At 44.6% G+C, this 21531-nt stretch overlaps 1 protein-coding gene and 1 long non-coding RNA gene across 3 annotated transcripts in view; one reads left to right on the top strand and one right to left on the bottom strand.

Moving 5' to 3' along the window:
• Positions 1-13786, top strand: part of LOC109317514 — a 61926-nt gene extending 48140 nt beyond the window's left edge. For both annotated transcript variants that reach the window (XR_002103058.1, XR_002103057.1), the window contains exon 2: positions 7722-13786. This is a non-coding gene — a long non-coding RNA (uncharacterized LOC109317514). The remainder of the gene's footprint in view (positions 1-7721) is intronic.
• On the bottom strand, positions 13141-19874 carry SRSF3 (serine and arginine rich splicing factor 3). The gene is made up of 6 exons (XM_019546232.1): positions 19762-19874; positions 18553-18760; positions 17608-17742; positions 15436-15474; positions 14747-14833; positions 13141-14452 (listed from the first exon to the last, which is right to left on the bottom strand). Exons 2-6 carry the CDS (start codon positions 18756-18758, stop codon positions 14425-14427), a joined length of 495 nt encoding a protein of 164 aa, XP_019401777.1. The 5' UTR covers positions 18759-18760; positions 19762-19874; the 3' UTR covers positions 13141-14424.
• Positions 19875-21531: the final 1657 nt, after the last annotated feature.

Consider the following 21531-nt stretch of genomic DNA (forward strand, 5'->3'; position numbering starts at 1 on the left):
GGCCGGCCCCGCCCGGGGCTGTGTCGGGGCATGCCCCGCCGCCCGGACAGCCGGCTCCCGGCACAGCGCCGCGCCGGGCCGCTCGCGGAGGGAGGCGAGCCAGCGCCGGGGCAGCGAGGGGCTTGCTCGTTAATGCGCCCTGATGACTGCACGCCTAGTTCCGTGCGTGTCTAATGACGTCTTACCGACACGCCCGGTAGTGCCGGCGCACTTTCTGTGCTGCGTTTGGTGCGGTGCTAACTGCTGCCGCCGCGCGGGAGGCGTTCTCTCGCCGCCAGGCCACTACTGCGCGGTGTCACTAGCCGGGATCCTGGTTTCCCCCGAGTTGCGAGAAAAGAAATCCCCAATTTTCTGTTTAAAAAAGTTAAACCCGAAAGCCACGATTTTTCCGTGATTGACACCAAACGCCATTGATACAGAGATGTATGTTTAGCGGTGTTGTGTTGGAATCGTGCAAAAAGGGGGATTTGGGGGTTACTTTTTTTTAAACTGAAAATTAGGGAGGGGGAGGTTCAATGGGAGAATCCCTGGTTATTAGGCGAGTGCGCAGTCAGCGTCTCGCATGCACGCGCCCAACCTGAGGGGCCGGTCACAGGGAGAAGCCTGGTGCCGCCCGCCTTGCCGGGGTCGTCTGATCCCCGCGGTCTTTCCGGGGGCTGGACCCGGTGATCTTTAAGGTCCCTTCCAGCCCCGACCCTCCATGAAACCACAAGGGACCCCCCAGAAACACTTGGCAATACCAGCCTCGAAGGCACACAGCTGTTGCCAAGAAGTCTTTCGCTACCTACGTGCTGTTTAGAAAAGGCACCCAAATAAAATCAAGAGCACGGGCTGATCGGACCTGGTGACGTCTTCCACTGGCGCGGGGCCGGTGAAAGCCACGTCTCCTTTATCATGGCACAGCGCACCTGGGGAGCTCTTTGCCAGGAGATGCTGCGGCAGACCAGAGCAGAGCAGAGCAGTCGACAAGGCAGTTCGTCGTCTCCGCAGAGGGTGGGAAGTCCCACAGCTGGAAGGAAAAGCTGAGAAACGATGGGTCATCTCCAGAGGTATGAGCCGACCAGAGCAGCTAGGCAGGGGGTTTCCCTCTGAGTACGTGACTGCACTGTTGAGGACTGGAGAGGTTTTTTTCACTCATGACTCCAGAATCGAACACCGGCCTGCGCCACAGACGGGCTGGGCTGCTGGCTGGGGGATCCCACGGCTCTGAGCCAGCCAGACGGGTCTCCTGCTCCCACGGGACACCAGCTGGGAGCTGCAGCTTTCAGTAGAAGGCGGAAATCTGCCCAACCCCGCGCCGTGCGGGCGCCCCTGCTTCTTGTGTTTAATAACCTCACAAATCCTATTCCGTGACCTGTTCCTTCTCCGATTCTGCGGAGTTCACCCCTGGCACAGGGCCCCGTGGAAAACAGCTCCCTTGTTATGCCTGGCCCTCGCACGGCCCAACAGAGCAGGGATGAGCGTGCGGCAGAGGGCACGCATTCTGCGGTGTGCTAATTCGATGCTGCATGGTGCCAGTGAACGCTTCGGGATGAAGGGAGTCAGCAGCACTTGGGTGCGCGTGAGCGCATTGCAAGGGAGGACTCTTGGAGCTCAGTGTTGCAGCTGCCAGATAACAGGGTCAGATTTCCCAACGAACTCGGCACTCGCAACTGAGACCGCATCTTCAGGGGTATTCAGACAGCCTTGGCCCTGGAGAGGACGCAGTTGGCTGCCGAGCGGCTTTGCTTCCTAACGTGCCCGGCTCACCGTGGGGCTGTGCTGCTCTCCCTGCCAGCTGCTGTGGAAGGGGTTCAAACCTAAAGCGTTTCTGTTTGTCCAGCGTATTGATGCCCTTTACTTCAGTAGCTCCCATTTCTTTTTATAACAAAAAATACCCATGCTGTGAAACCACTGGCAGAGTCCCATTAAATTTGAACTTAGGGCCTTGGCTGACAGAAGCAAAGGCTTTTAACTCTAAGCTACCCAACTCATGGGAACTTGTTACCTGCTCCTCTGCTGGTATTTGTGGGCACGCTTTCCTGAGTTTATATATAGACAGGCCATTCAGAGGGGCAGAGGTGCCCTATTTTTGCTGTTTGGATGCAGTCACAATTTGGCTTTCTCTTGAAATGTTACCATAATCCTCTTACTAACTGATGTTCTTACCATCCAACCCCCCCGTCATCAGTGTGATTATATGTGAAGCTCAGCTTTCTTTTAAAAGAGAGTTTCCCATTATCAAAATTGGTGGGGTGAGAAGCTTGGAAACACAATCCAGAAACAATTAAAAAAAAAACCCCGCTTTTATTACTAAGATTTTGAAGTTTGTTTAATGAATGCGATTCTGAGGAGTTTCTAATACCTGAGTTTTGACTTCTTACTGCTGCCAATGTTGTACATGCCCGCTGGATAAAAAAGCAATCTCCACTCTTGAAACCTTTTCACTTACACTCTGTTTATTAGCTCAGAACTTAGTTTCAGCACATATATTTGGCCTCCAGCTGATAACGTGATTGGAGTCACTCCAGATCTGTATGCAAATAAATATGCCTGACACTTAATTATACCAAGTAGTATCTGTTGCACCAGTAAGTCTGAGTCACTTATGCCTCAGCGGCGAGGCTGCGCTCAACTCATACTAGCCAGAGAGACAGTCGTCTCCAGGACAAGTCCAAACATATTTCCTCTAAATCTCAGTTTTTTTCCTTTCCAAGGATTTGGCTATTTGTCATTTGTGACAGGCTCAGAAGCATTCATCATGAGTGGATGGGAATTCCAGTAACACTGAACGGTCAACTAGCGTGCGTGTGACGCCGGCGGGAGGGTTAGGGAGGAAGGACTAGTTCAGAGCCTATAAAGTTAAAGCGCGGGATTCAAACACCTTAAGTTTCAGGCGGATTTGAGGCTCTTTGTTCAACCTGCCTATGAGAGGAAAGCTGGAATGTGCATGTGAATCTCTCACTGCTTTACATCTGGGCAAAGTGAGCATCCCAAATTGCAGTTGGAAGGCCAGACTCTCAGCTGATGCAGATCAGGGTGGCTCAGTTTAGGGCAGTGCTCCTAAAGCAGAATGATCTGCCCCTTAGCTGCTGATGAATGACAACACCTGGGGAAAGCAGACACAATCACACCCTATAGATAGGCTCCCACCTGGGCTGCAGCAACAGCCATTTTGCCAATGCACACATCCTACGTTTGAACATTGCAGGGCTGATTTTTTTTTTAAACCTTCAATTCATCATGAATATGCTGGCACCATCTGGCCAGCACTGAGTGTAAAACTCAAACCATCCTCCAATCCTCTTGCAAGGAAACCTCCATCAGTGGGGTTTCACATGTGAGCAAGAACGGCAGCCTGGGGCTCTCATGTAGCAGCAGAGACTAGGAAAGGAGGAAAAGGACACAGCTTTTAGCAAGCTTTCCTTGCCAGAGTTTGCTAAGAGGGTGTGAGAGCCTGTCAGATCGGGACAGTGTTTGACGTGCACTTTGCACAGGTAGAAAGGGCTGTGCAAGGGACAAACCATGATTATTCAGCAAGATTATGAGCATTAGAAACTCTGTACAACAAGCTTAAGATTACCAAAGATTTTTTTTTTTTTAATCTCTAATGAGCTCATGAAAAAAAAAAAAAGTAGCAAACGTGAACGCTCTTAATGAAACTCTCATGCTCCAGCAAAAGTCTAAATGAATCCAGTGTTCAGCTGAATGGCGCTTATATCTGAGCACAGGCTGTTTTCCCATCAACTCTTTGAAGTGCCCTATTAAGTGATTTTATACTAATAGGATTTTCCCAGGAAAGAAAGACAAGAATGACAAAACGCTGAATGCTTGATTAACTCTGCCCCTAAAAGAACTTGGATCATGTTAATTGACTCTTTCCCTGCCATATTCAGGCATTGTTTGCTCCATTTATGAAGGGCACGGTTGATGAGACTCTGGGCCCAGCAGAGTGTAAAGAGAATCCTGCCAAGCACAAATGGTTGGATGAAGCATTCTTTAAAACGCGGCCTTTGGGTTACTGGAAATATTGCTGGATCCCGGGAGCCCAGAGCATGAATTGTTTGTTTCATTCACTCCCCTGCGCTCATTTTCATCTGCGGTTGTTGTTGGTGGGCTAGTTTATAGTCATTAACATAATTGCTTCGGGAACTTTCCATGAGCAGCTTGTGGGGCTTTTTTGGGGCTGGCAGAAAAGAGCCTCATTATTGCAGCATGGTGAAACAAGGCAGGTGGAAGTGAGAGCCAATATTTTATTTCCTGATCCCTGTCGCTCTAGTCAGAGAGGAACTTGTGACTATGCAAAAGGCACTGCATCTGCCGAGGGTGTGGCTCGGCGCAGTCGCAGGTTTGTCGATCCTTTGGCCTCCAGGTCATTACCTGTGCTTATCGGATCCAGGCAGGGCAGGTGCTCTGCACCCCGGGCTCTCACTGGGCTCAAGAGGCAGGCACTCAGGAAACTAGGTCTTAAAGCACTGGTGTGAAGCTGGTGCCTCATCCCAGGGTTTGCTCATTGTTTTAAATGGACTGACTCCTAATGAACTCAAGCGTAAGTGAAGAAGGGTCTGGCTCCCAGTCATAGGAAGAGTTCTGCTGTTTGCAAGTCAAAGCGGTGCATCCACTGAAAGACAACAAACGTTTCCTAGAGGGGCTAGATTTCCAGCTATTTAGTTCATTAGTTAGTACTTAGCAGGGTTTTCCGAAGTGCCTGAGCTGGTTTGACATCTCTAAGTGAGAGTCAATGGAGCTGGCTGCCAAACCTGCTTAGGCCCTTTTGTAAATCCAGTCTCTAATCGCCCACGCCACATTTGAACTGACAACCTAGTGACAAGGGTACACTTCCTCTTTTGGCTTCAGAGAGAAGAAATCCAGTCCCATCATCCGTCACACATTAAAGAAGTAAACCCCACCTGCTGTACCTCGCCTACATAAGGAAATACATAGGCTCGATACTTTTGGGGCCACTCTGCCCCCATTACTACCCACATAGGATCAGAATAGTAGAGCTGGAATGGACCTCAAGAGGTTATCTAGTCAAGGCAGGATCATCTCTGACTAATCAACCCAGTCAAGCATTTGTACAACCTACTCTTAAAAATATCCAGGGATAGAGAGAGTCCACAACTTCCCTGGGTAGCCTATTATGATGCTTAACCACCCTCTGAGTGAGAGAGTTCTTCCCAATATCCAACTTAAATTTCCATGCTGCAATTTAAGTCTTGGTCCTTGACCTCGTGCAGCCTCAGAGGATAGTCCAGTACTACTTTAAGTAGGACCTTACTTGAACAATCCCTTCGCTTTCACAAATGGTCCCTTTGCTTTCACTAGGGAGGCTGTGAATTGGAGCGCATGCCCAGATAGGGAATTGAGGACAGGGGGAGGCAGCCAGCCATGGTTTATCCAGATTTTGCCAAGGCGGAACTAAGTGTACCCAATTATTTCCCCCATGGAGCAGCTTAGTGGAGTTGAATTGGTGTAAGGGAACTTGCAATTTACTTAACTTACTGAAGAAGTAGGACGAGTCAGTATCATCACGGAGCAAGAAGGAACTTGTGCCTTTTGCAGCTGCTTCTGGGTTGCTGCAGTTTCTACCTGGCCCGCTCCTAACTCTGTAGTCTAGCCCAGTGGTGCTACTTGAGATCTACAGTACAGAGAGCAAGAGGATCCAGCCCTTCGTATTTTATACAGGCACAGGCTATCCCTGGGTGAGCTGCTGACTCACACCTGATCATTATTTGTAATGTAAAATTAACCACTGATGAAATGATGCATCTGGGCCCTGCCTGGTTAGACAAAGGTATGAGTAGGTGGAATACAAGTCACTCCACTACTGTTTACAAAACAAGCTCGATGCCTACATGCAAACCTGGCCATAAAACTAAGATGTGTCCAATGCTTGGAGAAATACAGAGCCCAGCACTGGGTTTAAACTTTGTCTTCTATTGCCTTTACCCATTGTAAAGGGGCCTGTTCTTACAAAGGAGCTGTGTACCTCTTGTACGTCACCGCAGGGGAGAAGGATCCTTCTCATTGCATGGAGGCAGCAGAACGCAGGACAATTTCATAGGCTGAACAAGATACAATTAACCTGAGTGCAAGGGCTGTTTGACCCACATAAGCTCTGTATCAGGTTTGTACAGAGGAAAATACACAGTTGAGCCTATGGCCCCCACAAAGTGCCTCACAGAATCAGCACTCCAGGCCACGCTAGAGGAGGATAGCAGTGGGCTGGGAAGGGACGCAGATCTTGGTACTCATTAGCATTGGTATAACTGGCACAGAGGGGATGCCCATGGCTTGAAATGGCATCTGCTGGAGTGGGGTGAACAGTGGTTACCACCTAGGCCCATGACTGGAAGACTAATTTCTTCCTCCCTTTTGCATGCCACCCAAAAACAGCTGGAAGAGCTGGGCTTTAAGAGGGTGGAGTGGCTTTCACCTGTAATGAACTAATGACTTCCTTTATATTAGTACCTCTGAGCACAAATGTAAAACTGTGCCAGAGCCTCAGCTGGTACAAACTGACATGGGCTCATTTCCTTCAAAGTTGCTACGCCAGTTTCCAGTAGCTAGTCAGGAGTCAGTGCAAGCATTTTTTTTCTTTTGGTTTCATTCTTCCACATCTGTTCCCAGACTCTTTCCTATAATTATGTATTTGGACTTTAGGCAGGGTGTTGTCAAAGCATAGTATAGATGCTGATCAGGTCATTCAATGATTTCTTTACTAGACCTTTTCCAGGCAGGAAAGTCACTTCCTCTATTTAATACATCTAGAAAATGCAGCCTACAGGGTCAGGCTAAGATTTGAAAGCATCTACTTTCTGGGTGAGGCACTCGCAATGACAGCCCAGAGGAGAACACAGGAGTGCTGGTGAGCCAGTGCCAGGTGTATGCCATTAATTCACGTCTCTCCCTGTGATGCAAGGCACCCATCTGCTTGTTTATAACATTTTTCCTTTATCAGTATACATACAGGAAACTGAATACGAGAATAGGAAGCCTAGTTTTACATAAAGAGATAAATTAGGCCATCAGTTACAGCTGTGCAGCCCGCAGTCTATCACAAGCATGCTAACTCTCATCTCATCCCGCAAGCAAAATCCATGGGAATTCTGCCATTGATCTCAAAGGCAGCAGGCTCTGGCACTGCATACATAAGATCCTATTTTTATTAACTCCTGGTGCTTACAGAAGTTGTGAATAAACATTAGATCCAAACATTACAAGCCCTGGTAGCCTTGGAAGTATTTAGGTGGTATAAATGTTATCAGGCTTTGAATGCCACTGTTTTATTAAGGGAACTGCAGACTGTTTAAAGAGCAGAGTGCATGTGAAAACAATGTTACCAGCTGTAATATTTTAATTACAGCTGGTTACAGTAATCTTCCACCCAGTTGGAAAGTGACATCCATGGTGACACGCCATCCCGCCCTGCTACTGCTGCCACACCCTGATACCAGGGCGGCTGCTGACCTATCTCCAAGCGCCGTAGGCATTTCATGTGCAATGAACATCTCTTCTCTGAATAGGACAACTAAACGTAATATTTATAAAAGAAAAACACTCTTTCCTGTTGATTATGCGCCTAGCTGATCATTTTGGCAGTCAGCACAAGGGCTTGCAATCTCTCCAGGCCACATTCTGTTTCTCATTTACAGTCTTCACTTGGGTTGCATGGGTCTGAATAAAAACTGAATTTCTGGGAGCTAATTTTAATGAGATTTTCTTCTGTGTACTACTAGGAATCACTCTGCTGACTGCATCGCCTGCGACGGCAACCTGGAAGGTCAAAAACAAACGTGATGGGACAAACGGGACACGAATATATGCGAGTGCTCTGAACTGCGGACTATGGAGCACCTGCTGGTTTGCTGACTGCTTGGTGAGACACCTTGGTGTACGAAGGAGGACCTCGCTGCAGCAATAGAAAGAGCCATCACTTATGCGTGATAATGGAAAAATATTTTGTTTATGACAAGGATGCGAGAAGATGAACTCTTCTGACTTCTATGCTGGTGTAAATTTGACACTTACTAGTGGATTATGTCCAGGCAGGAGTCAGAATAAGATCGTCTCATGCAAAGAATGATGGCAGCCAAAATTGCTCTAAGACCAGATCCAGAGCTAACACCAATGGAAATAATGCCATTGATTTCTAAGTGATTTAAGGGCTGAGGATCCTGTGAGGACACCTGCCTTGTCAGGACCTACTTAATAAAATAGCTGGACAAAGCACAAAGGTACATTTTCCCCCAAGGTTTTCTTAATTCTTTATTTGCCTGAACTGATGTGGATTCAGACTGATTCTAAAACAGGCATATTTGTTTGAACAGCAGTAATCAAATAAACCTAATACCTCGTAATCAATGTCCCTATATGGTAATAGGGGCACATGCTGCTGCTTAACTGGTCTTTCAGATGAAGCACACGGACTGCTTGCATTCAGTAAAGCTGTCAAGGCACTTTTTGCAAAGGTTTGGATGCCTTGGCGCCCTGCTCAAATTCCAAGTTAAGTAAATGCAATACCAGCAGTTTTGATAGGAAAATCTTTTTTTTTTTTTTTGGTCCCCCAGTTTCTTGTTCAGTATCTCTGTGCTAGATTCAACAGTGATGTTTCACCTGAGCTAGCTGCATTTTAATTATAGGTTAAGTTTTCCCTGAGTATAATTGTACCATGGACCTTTGAAATCCTTTATAGCAAATCCAACACAGCACTCAGAACAACAGCTGGTGAGCCACCTTCTCATAATGTATCAGTGTGAGGCATGAATGGACATGTCTTAATTTGAGGTTTTCTAGTCTGAATCTTTGAGAAGCCTGGATTATGATAGCAGTATTTTTTTTATCTACCCTGTGCTGTTGTTAATACTAAACCTCAGTTGGTGGAATCAGTTTTGTCTCAAATATATACCTGTTTTTTATGTTCTTAAATTGTCTGATCTCCCATAGCTTTAGTGCTGGAGCTGGACTACTGTGGAAGCTGTCTGAATGTGTATTTTCCACAAAGGACTGACAGTTCAACTCAGCCATTTTATTTTTTTTATTTCCAATAAAGCTTCCTAGGGATGTTACCTTATAAACTAAGCAGCATTTCACCGAGTCTGGATTTGAACAAGAAACCTCATATGGGCAACAGTGACTCATTAGGATACAGTACACTGCAATTGCATCATTACAAGGAGGGTCGTGCGTTTCAACATGGGTCTGGAAAAAGGAATTAAATCAAATTACCGTGAACAGGAAGGGAGCGTTCAAACATTATAGCAGCTTTCATTACAAGTCTTGATGGCATATAGTGTTCAGGCATTAAATCTCATGGTGATGGGACAGCAGAGAAGGAAAAGGGGATGGTAAGAAATGTGTCTAAAGTGCCATTGAGTACCATCAGTGCTTCCTACTGCTATTTTTATCAGGAGAGGAAACTGAACACTGGGGTATAGATTTTAAAATAAACACAAGTGACAGCACTTTCAAAGACTGGTACAGACAATACAATGTGTCCGGAGCATGGCAGGAGGCAAGCTAAATTGCCCCCAGCTGGCCCTGATTACTTGAGTGATCCTGGCTGTCCATAATCTAACTACACCCAGCTGGTCCAGCTGCACCCCCACCAGGGGTATGGTTGCCTGCTTGTAAGCAACAGCTTTTTCAGAGTCAACAGGCAATTTAAGAGGACAGAGGCCTTTCTGGCCAGCCGTGGGCTCACGACTAGTTCCTTGGGTCCTACTACTTGGTTTTTAGTTTCCTGTGTCCCGCTTGTTGGCTGTCTGACTATAACATTGTTGTTCCTGCCTGCAGACTTTTTGTTTCAGATTCTAGCTTTGGACCCTTATTTCAGACTGCTTTGCTGGCTCTTTTACGTCATCTTCTAGCATTCCCCCATGCTCCTAACTCTGCCATTTAATGCAGTATCTGTGGAACCAAGTCCCACAGGGACAAAGGAGCATCACAACTTTTTCCACCTTTTGCTGAAGTGCTAGATACATTTCTTTGAACTTGCTTCTCTAACATGAATGCAAAATGGTGCACTTAAAAAAAAAAATAAACCTATCTTAACAAAACACTCCATTACACACACAATTCTCACTCTGGGGAGAGGATGTGAGAAAGCACAAACCACAGGGACAGATGTTAGTCGTCACTGAATATGCTCCTTCCTGAATAGTGCTCAGATAGTTACTGAAATGTGTGGTACAAGAACGTGAACAATTTCAGAACTCTCTGACCTACCTAATAAACTCAGAACAAGTCACACGGGCTATAGGTTGACATAAGAAAAATTTGGACTGGAGATACAACAGAGCTTTTTAGATTGAACTCCATGCAGTTCACAATTGAAAAAGCATCCCATTAGATGGGATATTCTCCATAACGTGCGAAATCAGAAGCTTGCAATGCATTTCCCCTTTCTAGTATTGCTGGAATTTTCATAGATCTATATGTTCACAGAATTATGTTAGATTTTTTTTTGCCACTGTGCTTGGCAATCAATAGGTTTGGCTGCCAAATCCAAGCCAGGGTCTTGCCCTGGTTACATGTAACCAGCTCTAAATGCAAGCTTTGCTTTAGATCCATATGTCAGCTGCAGCTGTAGAATGGGAATTTTATTCCTTTTCTCACAGCTCTGCATTAATACTTGCCAGTTGATTCCAAAGCTGGAGTTTGTAGCCCTACATCTATGCTTAGCTACCAGATCATTATCCAACTTTTCCATTCCTGGATCACTGATGTAGCATCCACAAAGCCACTGTTGGCATATCACCAGGCTTTTTAGAACAATTTGAGACCTTGACAGTGATCCTTGAATGAACGCTAATTTTACACGCAGCTGCCCTCAGCGGATTGGGCCTTAAGAACATTCCCCATCAGAAGTTTGAGACATTTCAGCATAACATTTGAAAATCAATGTTTGACATATGAAGTGCAAGCTTAGTTAAATTGGCTTGAGGAGTGTTGTTTGCAGGGGGGGTGTATAAAGCAGTTTCATTCCTGCAAGTCTAGACAGAGCCTGTACAAACCCAGCATCTCTTCTTTAAAAACATCCTATTAACCAAATGGCAAGTTGACTGACCCAAAACTTGCCTCCAAAGGGCAGAATAAAGACGAGACCAGGAAAATATTGAGGATACTGTGCTATGTATTGCCCAAGTTCACTAATCATTTGATAAGTGGAAAAAAACTGAAAGGCAGTTGGGGGCTGCTTTCCTTTTTTTAATCCACGGAAACTTCCAAAATAACAGGGGAAAGGATGAACAGCCACCAGGGAAATTGCTTCCCAGAAAGTCTCTATCACTGCAGAAGCAATGTGATCTCTTAACTGAGTATGCAGAAGATACTAGAAGCACGGAACTTGTCAACACTTGCATTCATTAATTTTAAACCACAGTTTATTTTTCTGCTTTACATTTAGTATAGCCAATGAACAACCTACTCCACTATAAGACCAAGGAAAAGATTTCCACATACAGCTAATTCCAAAGGGAGTGTGTGGAGCTTTTCTTATTTAATAGGAGGTACACCAAGCTCAGAATCCACAACTGGTTTAAATCCTTACTCTTGGTTCAGTCTGTTATAGTATTGTAAAAGAGCTGAAAAGCTTACATTGAAGACATGCAGTTACATAAGGAGTAAGAGACCCAAGAACTGTTATCTTAGACATATTCAGCTTTTCCTTAAGTATATGTTTTTCAGCTTTCCACTGGAGAATTTATTAGCTAGAGCCAGTGGACTGATGCAATGGCAGATCCTAGCTAAATAACATCAGATTTGCTTCTGATCATCATGAGTAATGAAAAAAAGAAACAAAATTAAAACTGGAAGTCTGGACATGAGAAAATCCCTAACTTTTGCACTCTGAGTGATGTAGAAAACTTATCATACTTCCTGTAGTACACTACCTCTGGCATATCAGAGAATTGTTCCCCCACCCCTTAAGTTGAACATTTGTTTATACTACTGGAAGATTGCTAGTTCCCCTCCACACCCCACAAGCTTAGCCAAAAGAGGAATCAACCTGTAACCAGGAAGGCTAATCTCCCAGGGAGCTGTGGGAAAGCTTGGCTATTCCATGCCTGTCAATCCACAAGAGCACAAGGAAGAGGGAGCAGGATGATAAAGAACTATTACTGTCCAGGTCCCATGCAAAGAGGCTGATGGCTGCTTTTCCAGTTTAGATGGATCCAAAAATGCAACATTAAATTTAAAAGGAGAAAATGAAATCTGTACCAAGAGCTGAGTTTCATACCCATAACCCATCCCCTTCTTGCTATCCCTGAAATGATACATGGTGACCTCTGCTGGCTAGGAGATGTATGTGCACATCTGCCAAAAGCACTGACAATTTTCTTGCCATTTTCCAGTTGGCCTTTAAGGTATCATTTTGGAACCAAAAGTTCTAGTTTTTTGTATGTTTTCTAGCTTGAGTATACACCTAGATGAGCCTTCTGGGACCTGACCTAAGCGTCAGCCCTAAAATACAGAACTACTGTGTGCTACCACTCTTGAAAGCAGCCTGACCCAATCAAGCTGATGAACTGAGGATCCCAGATCCTATTAAGCTGTACAAGGACTAACTTTACCAGGTGTTTATAAAGTCATAAGCAAGCCCCATTACATCTGAGGGGAAATGCATCATTGGTTTACATTTAACCATATAGTGCAATGTCGTGTATTGTGAATAACTATTTAGTTAATACTACTTGCCTGTATATTCTTTGTGAAACAGAACAGCCCTGGAGTAGCACTGATAACTATTCCTTCACAATTATTTAGTCCAAGCCTCATACAATAGTCCCTGACCACCCCCATACTAAATATGACAGTGAAGGAAATTAAACCACAAGGCTGTTTAGCATGATTGATTTAATCTAGATATACAAGATCAGAAAATGTGATTTTGCCTATTTTCCTGGATACAGGAAGAAAAGGATCCATTATGAAGTCTGGAACTACTTACATTTGAGCCATGCCAGAAATTTGTTTTCAATGCTGGGGTGCAATCTCCATGCAAGACTTCAGTTTACAGATAGAAGCAATTTTAAAACCTCATTGACAAAATGGAAAGCCAAGTTTAAAGTAAACAGTTTGTTTTAAGCTTATTACCAATGAAATCCTAGGATACAGGAAACAATAAGCTCTCTTTGCTTGTTTTTGGTTTGTTTGTTTAGACAAGCATTACTGAAGCCCAACAGCAGGCATAGAATTCAAAGCTGAATCTGCTAGACTGTCTAGTCAGAAGGCTAGTTTGTGTCAGGAAGAGTAGTATTGTAAACCAGCTATAGATTTAGTGACCTCATCACTCGAAGTGTGAAATGTTATGGAGCACAATCAACTATTTCCAAGCAGCAGGTGGTTTCAACTTAACCACACTAATAACCTGCATCTTGCAACTAAACATATTCCATATGGTTAAATTTACTGTTGAAGAGGTATTAAGATGACACGAATGGCTTCAATTTGGACTGTAATACTTTGGAACAGTGTTCTATTTGAGGTGAATTATGCCAAACCATCCAGATTTGAGTGTGTTCTGCATGGAAATGTATGGTAGGTATTCAAAGTTAAATACTTACAACGATTTGTAACCAAAACTTTAATCCCAAGAATCTCACAAAAAACATTTTACAAGTGACATGAAAATTCTTGTACAGTAAAGAAATGTTATTTCTCACACTTACAATGTACCATTACACACTGAAACCATCCACTCCAGTTGTCAGTTTTATTGTATAATTTGGTCTGCTTCAACACTCTGGACTGGATGGTTAGACAATCGTCTATTAAAAGCAGTGCTCTAAATCGCAGGAAATACAGAATTTACTGACCCATGGGATTAAAAAACTACATTTCACATAGTGGCAAATAGCTGTTCCAGCTAATACAAAGTTACAACTTAAGGAGCTTTGGATAACACCAACTGGAATTCACTCATTCCCTTAATCTTTTATTGGTTTGCATCTCCATCTCTTCCCCCACCAGGCTGGAAAGCAGACACTTCTTGTTCTGCATAGACTGAATTCAGTTTGGTTAGAAAAAAAATGCTGCAATGAATATTAAAAATGTTTTCACTGCAAGTTTCAAAACTTAGATTCCCAGCAAAGAGATTCCAAAATGCACTAGAGACCAGAAACATTCTTCCATCTATGCGGTACAAACCAAGTACCATTCTAAGCAACTAGAAATTATGCATAAGGGTACATTGTAAAGGAAAAGCACTAAGTTTAGTAGTATTACAAATCATATGATCTCTTCAGAACCATATACAGATTCACATCTTTACATCTGTCACCTGTTACAAGATACAAGAAACAAAGCAAGTTTAACAGCTAAAATGTTTTTAAAATGCTCTGAGCTTTGTGAAGTCTCAAACAAAACAGTGTTCTGTACATACTCTTCCTCTTCCTGTCCTCAGATCTGACTTCCTGTACACAGCTTCTCCCGAAAGTCCTATTTCCTCTCATTTGACCTAGAGCGACTAAATAAGATAAATAATGTTAGAGGTGCAACAATGTATTATTTCACCTATACATTTCTGAATTTAATTCTTAAATTAAGCAATTAAGAGTTATGCACTTTAACTTTTACAGATCTCAATTTTAATCTCTTTAACAAGTTTGTAATGAATGATTTGCCTGAAAAACTAGACATATGGCTTTTACCTGTAAGTGACACAGCATGAATACGCCTCAAAACAATTAGGAAAATTAATGGAATTGAATTATGCAAGTCTTGCATTCATACTTCTTTTGGAGACATGTTAAATACTTACCTACGAGACCTGGAAAAGGAACGAGAAGGCTTGTGATTTCTTTCCCGGGACAGCGATCTCTCTCTTCTTCTGTCTCTGGAGAGGGACCTGTAACAAGGATATGACTATCTAGCATCAATACAAAATTACATGGATTATGTTACCATAATACAAGACACTGCTTGATTGTTACTGAGGTACCTAGAAATCCCAGCCTTTTAACCTTTGCACTACAGGCAGGTTCAAGATGAAGCATCAGTAACTTCTTCAAATATAACTATCCTGTATCTCACTATCCAGGAAAAGCAGCACATAAGCCAAGAAACCACGATAATCAAAGAATTTGCAAGGCGCATTGTAGATTTCTACTGAAGTGCCTAAGTTTTGGGTTTTTTTCCAGTATGTTAATTCTAATTGGTACCTCCACTCCCACAAAGGAGTATTTAGTTAAGACTGGAAAAAAGCGAACACTAATGCATTATTTGCCATGTAGGCAATGTTGTTAAAAATGTAATTAAGCTGAAGCAAGCCTATGGCATAATATAAATATTTGGAATATTTCATACCTGCCTAGAACTTGTTACCTTGTATTAGCAGAACTATTCCAAATATGCCATTTTTAGGCAAATAAAACAGGAATTTACCAAAAAAAAAAAAGATACCTCCTAAGGCCTCTCAAATAATGTCTTATTTAATCGATACTTGCTTACCTGCTGCGGCTACGAGAAAAGCTTCTCCTTCGCGGTGATCTAAAAATCAGAAAGGGAAAAGTGAGGCTTTTTTCCTATTTTTTTAGCATTAACGGGGCGAGGCATTTCCCAACTTGTCAAACTCACTGCTGGGCCCAGGGAACGTGCCAAGAAAAATAGGCATCCATCATCCAGTAAAACGCATGGAAAGATTAAGGCAGTAAAACAAAGCTCAGTGTGAACAGCACGTTTCCAACCAGAAATTCACTTTAAACTAATGCTTCATAGCAGACTTGTCCAATGTAACGTTTCCATATCAACTAAATCTCTGCCCAGAACACCACACCAAAGTCCCACAAGTGGTTCCAAAAGTAACATAAACCAATGTTTTGGAACCCATGCAAGCCAAAAGGATCCATGACAAGACATAAGAGATACCAAGTGGAAAAAGTGAAAATGCGCTCTGTGTAAATATTGATAATGCCATTAAAGTGCTACATTAGAACTGCATATTTGTGATTGTCATTTTTAAAATGCCAGTGTGTTTAGACTTTAAAAAAATAACCTTAGCTCGGCCCAGTTCATCCCAAAAAAGTAATTGTTTTAAGTTTTGAAAACTGTTAGTAAAACCATTTAAAGGTGATAGGATTTTCTGCAGGAAAAAGCTAAGTTTGTTAGAGCTTTATTAATTTAATTTCGCACATCACATGCATATACACTGCCTCTTTACTTTTTGCTCTATTTCAATATGTAAAGTTTCCTTATCACCCTTAAAAGTTTTTCAAGCAACATATGTACGTTACCACTCAATTATGCACAGCCAGCCTTTGATTGAGAAAAGTAATTACTTATAAGCCGCTTACTCCTTATTTTAACCAGCAGTAAACTGTATAAGCAGGAAAAACTTACTAGTTTTTGGTTTCAACAAGCTAGAAATGGTGAGGTGAGGCTGCCGGACTGACTGCCAAGAAGAATTTGCTGAAAAGGTTTTGCCAGATGTTGCGTTGTATTTAGTTGGTTGGCGAAGGGGGTGTTGTGGATTTTTCCTGCTTTTTTGTTAGCCGAAGGCTGCTGCTGTAGTTGTTGTGAAGACATTTGGTAAATAAACAGCTGAGCTGATTGGCCGGGAATGTGTGGGCGGTCGAGGTGGCTGCTGCCGATTTGGTTAAGGTTGGAGAGAAGGCTGAGAGAAAACAGCATGCTCGGGAACCAAAGGGCGGTGCAACCTGACGACTGGCCATGCCTGGGTCATGTGAAACGACACCAGCCAAGCTGAATGGGGCGCGCTGGTCACATGACGCTGAAAGGGCTAGTTGACTGGCTAATGCAGACTCAGAGGGTGGTGAGAAGAGACATGATGGTGACTCTGTAACGGGTTCATTTTTATTAATAGATGGACCAAAAAGCATAAAAAAATGAAAAACAAGCCATCAGTACAACCATCTATTAGCTAACAAATACTCCTATCGTGTTATTTAAAAAAAAAAAAAAAAACAGCGAGAGGGATAAGCTTGAAACCTTGCCTTGTGAGGACTTCACTCACCTGCAATAGGTAATTCAGTCCTGTAAAAACCATGCTGTAGATTTGATGGAAGTGCACAGTTATTAACATCCAGACAAGTTAGCCTGGATCCAAGAGTGTGCCCTATTTTAGAACTGGGTTCACAAAACAAGTGACAGATTTGCCACATTTATGTTCTAAATGCTTCAGTCAGAAATTTTAAGTTATATTTAAAATGATTGTTGTACATTTAAAGTAGGCTTTCTTTATGAATAAAGTTGCCTACTTGGCAAGTATTTAATATTGTGCAAAACAAAGTGGAGAATACATTAGCCTGGAAAAGCCTAGGTTGCTGTATGTAATGTTTGCCATTATGGAGTAAAGGAAAGGACATATCCTAAGTTGAAGTAAGGGCAAGAAAGGGAAAGTGCGACTAGAAGATGAATAGATCTTAGGATGAAAGAGGATAAAATCCAGGAGAGAGGGCGCTGACTATCAACCTGCACACAGTGACCTAAGGACAAAAGCCAACATTCAACACAACTTGTATTCACCTCTTTTTAGAGTGTTTGGAATCTCCAAATTAAGAGCAGATGCATGTTTCCCATCAACATGCTTTAAAAAAAGCCTGCTTCTATGATGCTAAGTGGTAACAATGCCAACAACTATGTATGTACTCTGACCCAGCATACCTGCGGCGAGGAGGAGGACTTCTTCTGCGATAATCATCTCGAGGACGCCTACCCCATGATGGAGGCGGACCACGGTTCCGACTCCGTTTTTCACCGTTGGACAGCTCCACCCTGACGCGGCACCCACACAGGGTTCTGAAATAAACATCAGCACTTATAAAAGCTTATAGGAACAAGTTTGTCTACACACAAAAAACCTAGTAAGATTAAAAACCCATCTGAATCTCTTATTTACATGATGAATATCTGAAAGTCAGATAACTATAGCAGTCTGAAGTTAGAAGGTAGAGTGGCACCTTACAGACTAACTTGTTCTGAGGGATCTGTGCTTCTATAGGCAACAGCCTACAAGATTATGCCCCTGAACAAATCAGTCTTTAAAGGTGCCATCTCCCCTTACCTTCATTTGAAAGCCTTTATAATCTATGCACATCAAATTTGAGCTAGCTGAAATCAAGATGCTACCATTTAGGAATATTTCCGAAACTGCATTGTTAACTGTTAACTGTTAAGAGAAATAAAACACTGTTTTACAGACTTTTTAATACTTCAGGATTCAGCTGCATGCTAGCTAGCTCTGTAACGCACACTATGTAGTGATCTGTTTTTGAAGCTATTTTAAGATTAGATCCCTGTTGCAAGGATGACAGAAACACAGCTTAGTGTTTTAAAGCATCCAAAGCTTATTTTCCCTAAACTGAAAGTTCCCTTCACTCAAATTAGCAATTAAGTATCAGTTTCATGCCAGATGTGCAAACTGCGAGAAGCTACCTATAGAACAAGATCAATTAAAACATGCACCGTAAAAGTTAAGCTCCTATGTTATAAAGCTATTTAATCACAAGATTTCTGCATCCCTAATTGTCTGGTTGCTTTTACCAATACAGGATGTTGAACACAAACTGAGATTTTTAGTTTTAAGTGAACTGCGTTCAGATATTTTACCTTCCATCTAGCTCTCTTACTGCATCAGCTGCATCTCGTGGATCTTCAAATTCCACGAAAGCAAAGCCAGGAGGGTTTCTTGCCACCCACACACTCCGCAGTGGCCCATAGTAGCCGAAAGCTCGCTCCAATTCAGTTTTGTTGCCATTGTTGCCAAGGTTACCAACATAAACCTTGCAGTCCAGCGGACACGAGTCACGATGCATCACTACAATAAAAACATTTCAGGTCAGGTATTGTTTCTTTCTCTTTGCAGCTATAAAAGTGCAACCGTTACATGCTTGTGGGCAAGGAGAACACTATGTGATCTTACACAAACTGCGAGCAGACCCTGCTTCACCTACATGCCTGTTAAGTGGGCCCCTACTTCATCCCACTTGCAGCCTTGAAAACATGTGGCATTCTTACGCATGCAAGTACCACAGTGGTCGGAGCTGTGAAAAGCACTCAGCGCCGCAACACTTGCAGGTGTACAAGCAGAAAAAACACACGTCAGTGCTGAGAAAACAGCAGCAGCACTTATGAAGTGAGGCACCTCCGGTGTGTTTTAGTTCAGAAGTACATTGCTGCTGCTTTCTGTGCACTGATGTCCATTTTGCACACGCCACAGTTTGCCTCCGCTGCCGTGTGGAGCAGACTCGATTGAGCATCCTCTGAAGCGAGGGATCTCCAGTGCATGGGGGGAGGGGAGCAAAGTAGCAGACATTTACGCACTGACTAGGTCCCATTTGGAAACGCTCCACCAGCTTCACTGGGAAGCACAGCGAGCAAGAAAGCCAGACATCCCACCTTCTCCCAGGAATTCACACAGGGATAAGGGAAAGGGCTTAGCAGAGGAAGGAAGCTCAGCTGCCCACCCCAGCCAGAGCTGCGCATGCGCACACGGCCAAACTGGAGTACGAGAGGCGCGCCAATAGGGGGCGCATGCCTCCACTCGTGCGCATGCGCGGAAGCCTCCATTGTTCCCGCGCGTCGAGGGGGGAGGGGCAGGACGGCGCCATCCCCAGCGATAGCAGCGCCCACCAGGCCCGCAGGCCGAGACGCCCTCTAGCCGGGGAGCGCCGGCGCAAAACACCCGCCCCCCGCACTCTTTCTCCCCCCGCGCGGTCGGGTCCCGCCGCCCGCACAAAATGGCGGCGGGCCTTTGTCTGCCGCCGGGCCCGGCGCCTACGTCCGCTCCGCCTGGGGGAGCCCCAAGGAGGGCCTCACCGATTCTGGGGGAGAGCGCGAGAGGGGATCGCGCGCGCGCTGCTACTTCTTCGCCGCCGCCTCGATCCCGCGCGGGTCCACGCTCCCCTCGTCCTCCCTGGACAAAATGGCGGCCGTCGCCTGCCCCGCCCGCCCTTATATAGCTTCGGCCGCGCCCCACGTGACGCCGCGGCGCTCCAATCACGGCGCGCGCTTCGAGTGATGGACGGCGCCGTGGAACCCGCCCAGCCGGGCCTTCCCACCCACCCAGGCCTGCACCATTCTCCTGTACCTGCACTCCCGCGCGTGGGGGCGGGCCTGCCACACGGCTGCCACGAAGGCCAACGTTACTGCACCCAGAAACAGGGCACAGGCCTCATTGACCCAAGCAAACGGGGCAACTAAAACAGCCCAATCAATCTGAAGCAAGTTTTGATTTTTTGGAGGGGGCTGCTCTAACTTTTGGCCTGAAATTAACTTTTCCATCTGGGAAAACGTATATGGCTGTTTGGCTATGTTCTAAATGGACGCCCGGTTCCGCTTGGCGCTTGGGTTTCGTTATAACCCAAGGGAGTCGCCATCTCGGGTCGTTGTAAACGCTCGCGGTCGCCATCTCGGGTTGGTTTCGCTCAACGCTGGGTTTTTCTGGAAACGATCAGGAGCGCTACAAGGGGGGTTGCCTGGACCGCCCTCCACCGCTCCTGTGCAAGATGAAGTTTTATTTCTACCTGGGAGCAACGTTACAATCTTTGCATCCTCTTTTGCCTGAGGAAGGGCACAGGAACCTGAAAGCTTGCAAATAAAGCAAATGTTTTTTGCAGTCATTTAGTTGGTCTCATAAAAAGAGCCCGGCTATCCCACACTGACTGCTTTTGCCTTTAGATCAACATGGCTCCAACCTTTATCCCTGAACCACGATGTTCAGCTTTCTTCCCCCTCCTACCCCATCCATAAGATTTAAAAATGTACTTTTTAAATTAAATTGGAGATGCTGATATAACCCTGGGCCTTCAGAAGCTGGTGCCTTACAGAACATCACAAATACTGAGGGAAAATCACAAGAGGAGGGAACTAATTGAATCTCATATCCTTTGGTAGAGATTGTAAAGCATCTTGCCCTCAAAGCAGAAAAGAGAGAGTGGAGGGAGAAAAAGAAGAGAAATCCTAGCCTTCGGCCTACTCTCTGCCCTGTGGAAAGACCTGCAACATCTGTGGATGGCTCTGTGGCTCAAGGATTGGACTCTTAAGTCCCCTTATGACCCACCTGTGGACTGTAATAGAGATCACCCTCAAATTGAGGGTGTATTATTTCCTTTGCTTTACTACGGGGGCAACTGAGGCAGAGAGAGGTGCAGTGATGCATGCAGATCCTTTAGCCCAGGGGTGGACAAAATGCAGTCCACAGGCCAGATGCGGCCTGCCAGGCCATTCTATCCGGCCCGCGGGGCCCCTAAAAAATTCAGAAAATCAATATTTATCTGCCCCCGGCTGCCTGTCATGCAGCCCTCAATGGCTTGCCAAAACTCACTAAGTGGCCCTCCACCTGAAATAACTGCCCACCCCTGCTTTAGCCCAAGAAAATGTGCTACAGAAAAATGACACTATGCTTGGCAGTGTGAATAGAAGCAACACTGACATGGTCCCAATCCTCAGTGACATAGTCCCAATCCTTACACAGCTCAACTACCTAGGGCAGCGGTTCCCAATCTGTGTTATGGGTACCACCAGTGGTAGACAACCTGTCAGTGGTACTTGTTAACAGATTTATTATAATTACATGACAAAAATTTA

The sequence above is a fragment of the Crocodylus porosus genome, unplaced genomic scaffold (genome assembly GCF_001723895.1).
Source record: "Crocodylus porosus isolate Cpor-Errol unplaced genomic scaffold, CroPor_comp1, whole genome shotgun sequence".
Classification (NCBI taxonomy): Eukaryota; Metazoa; Chordata; order Crocodylia; family Crocodylidae; genus Crocodylus; species Crocodylus porosus.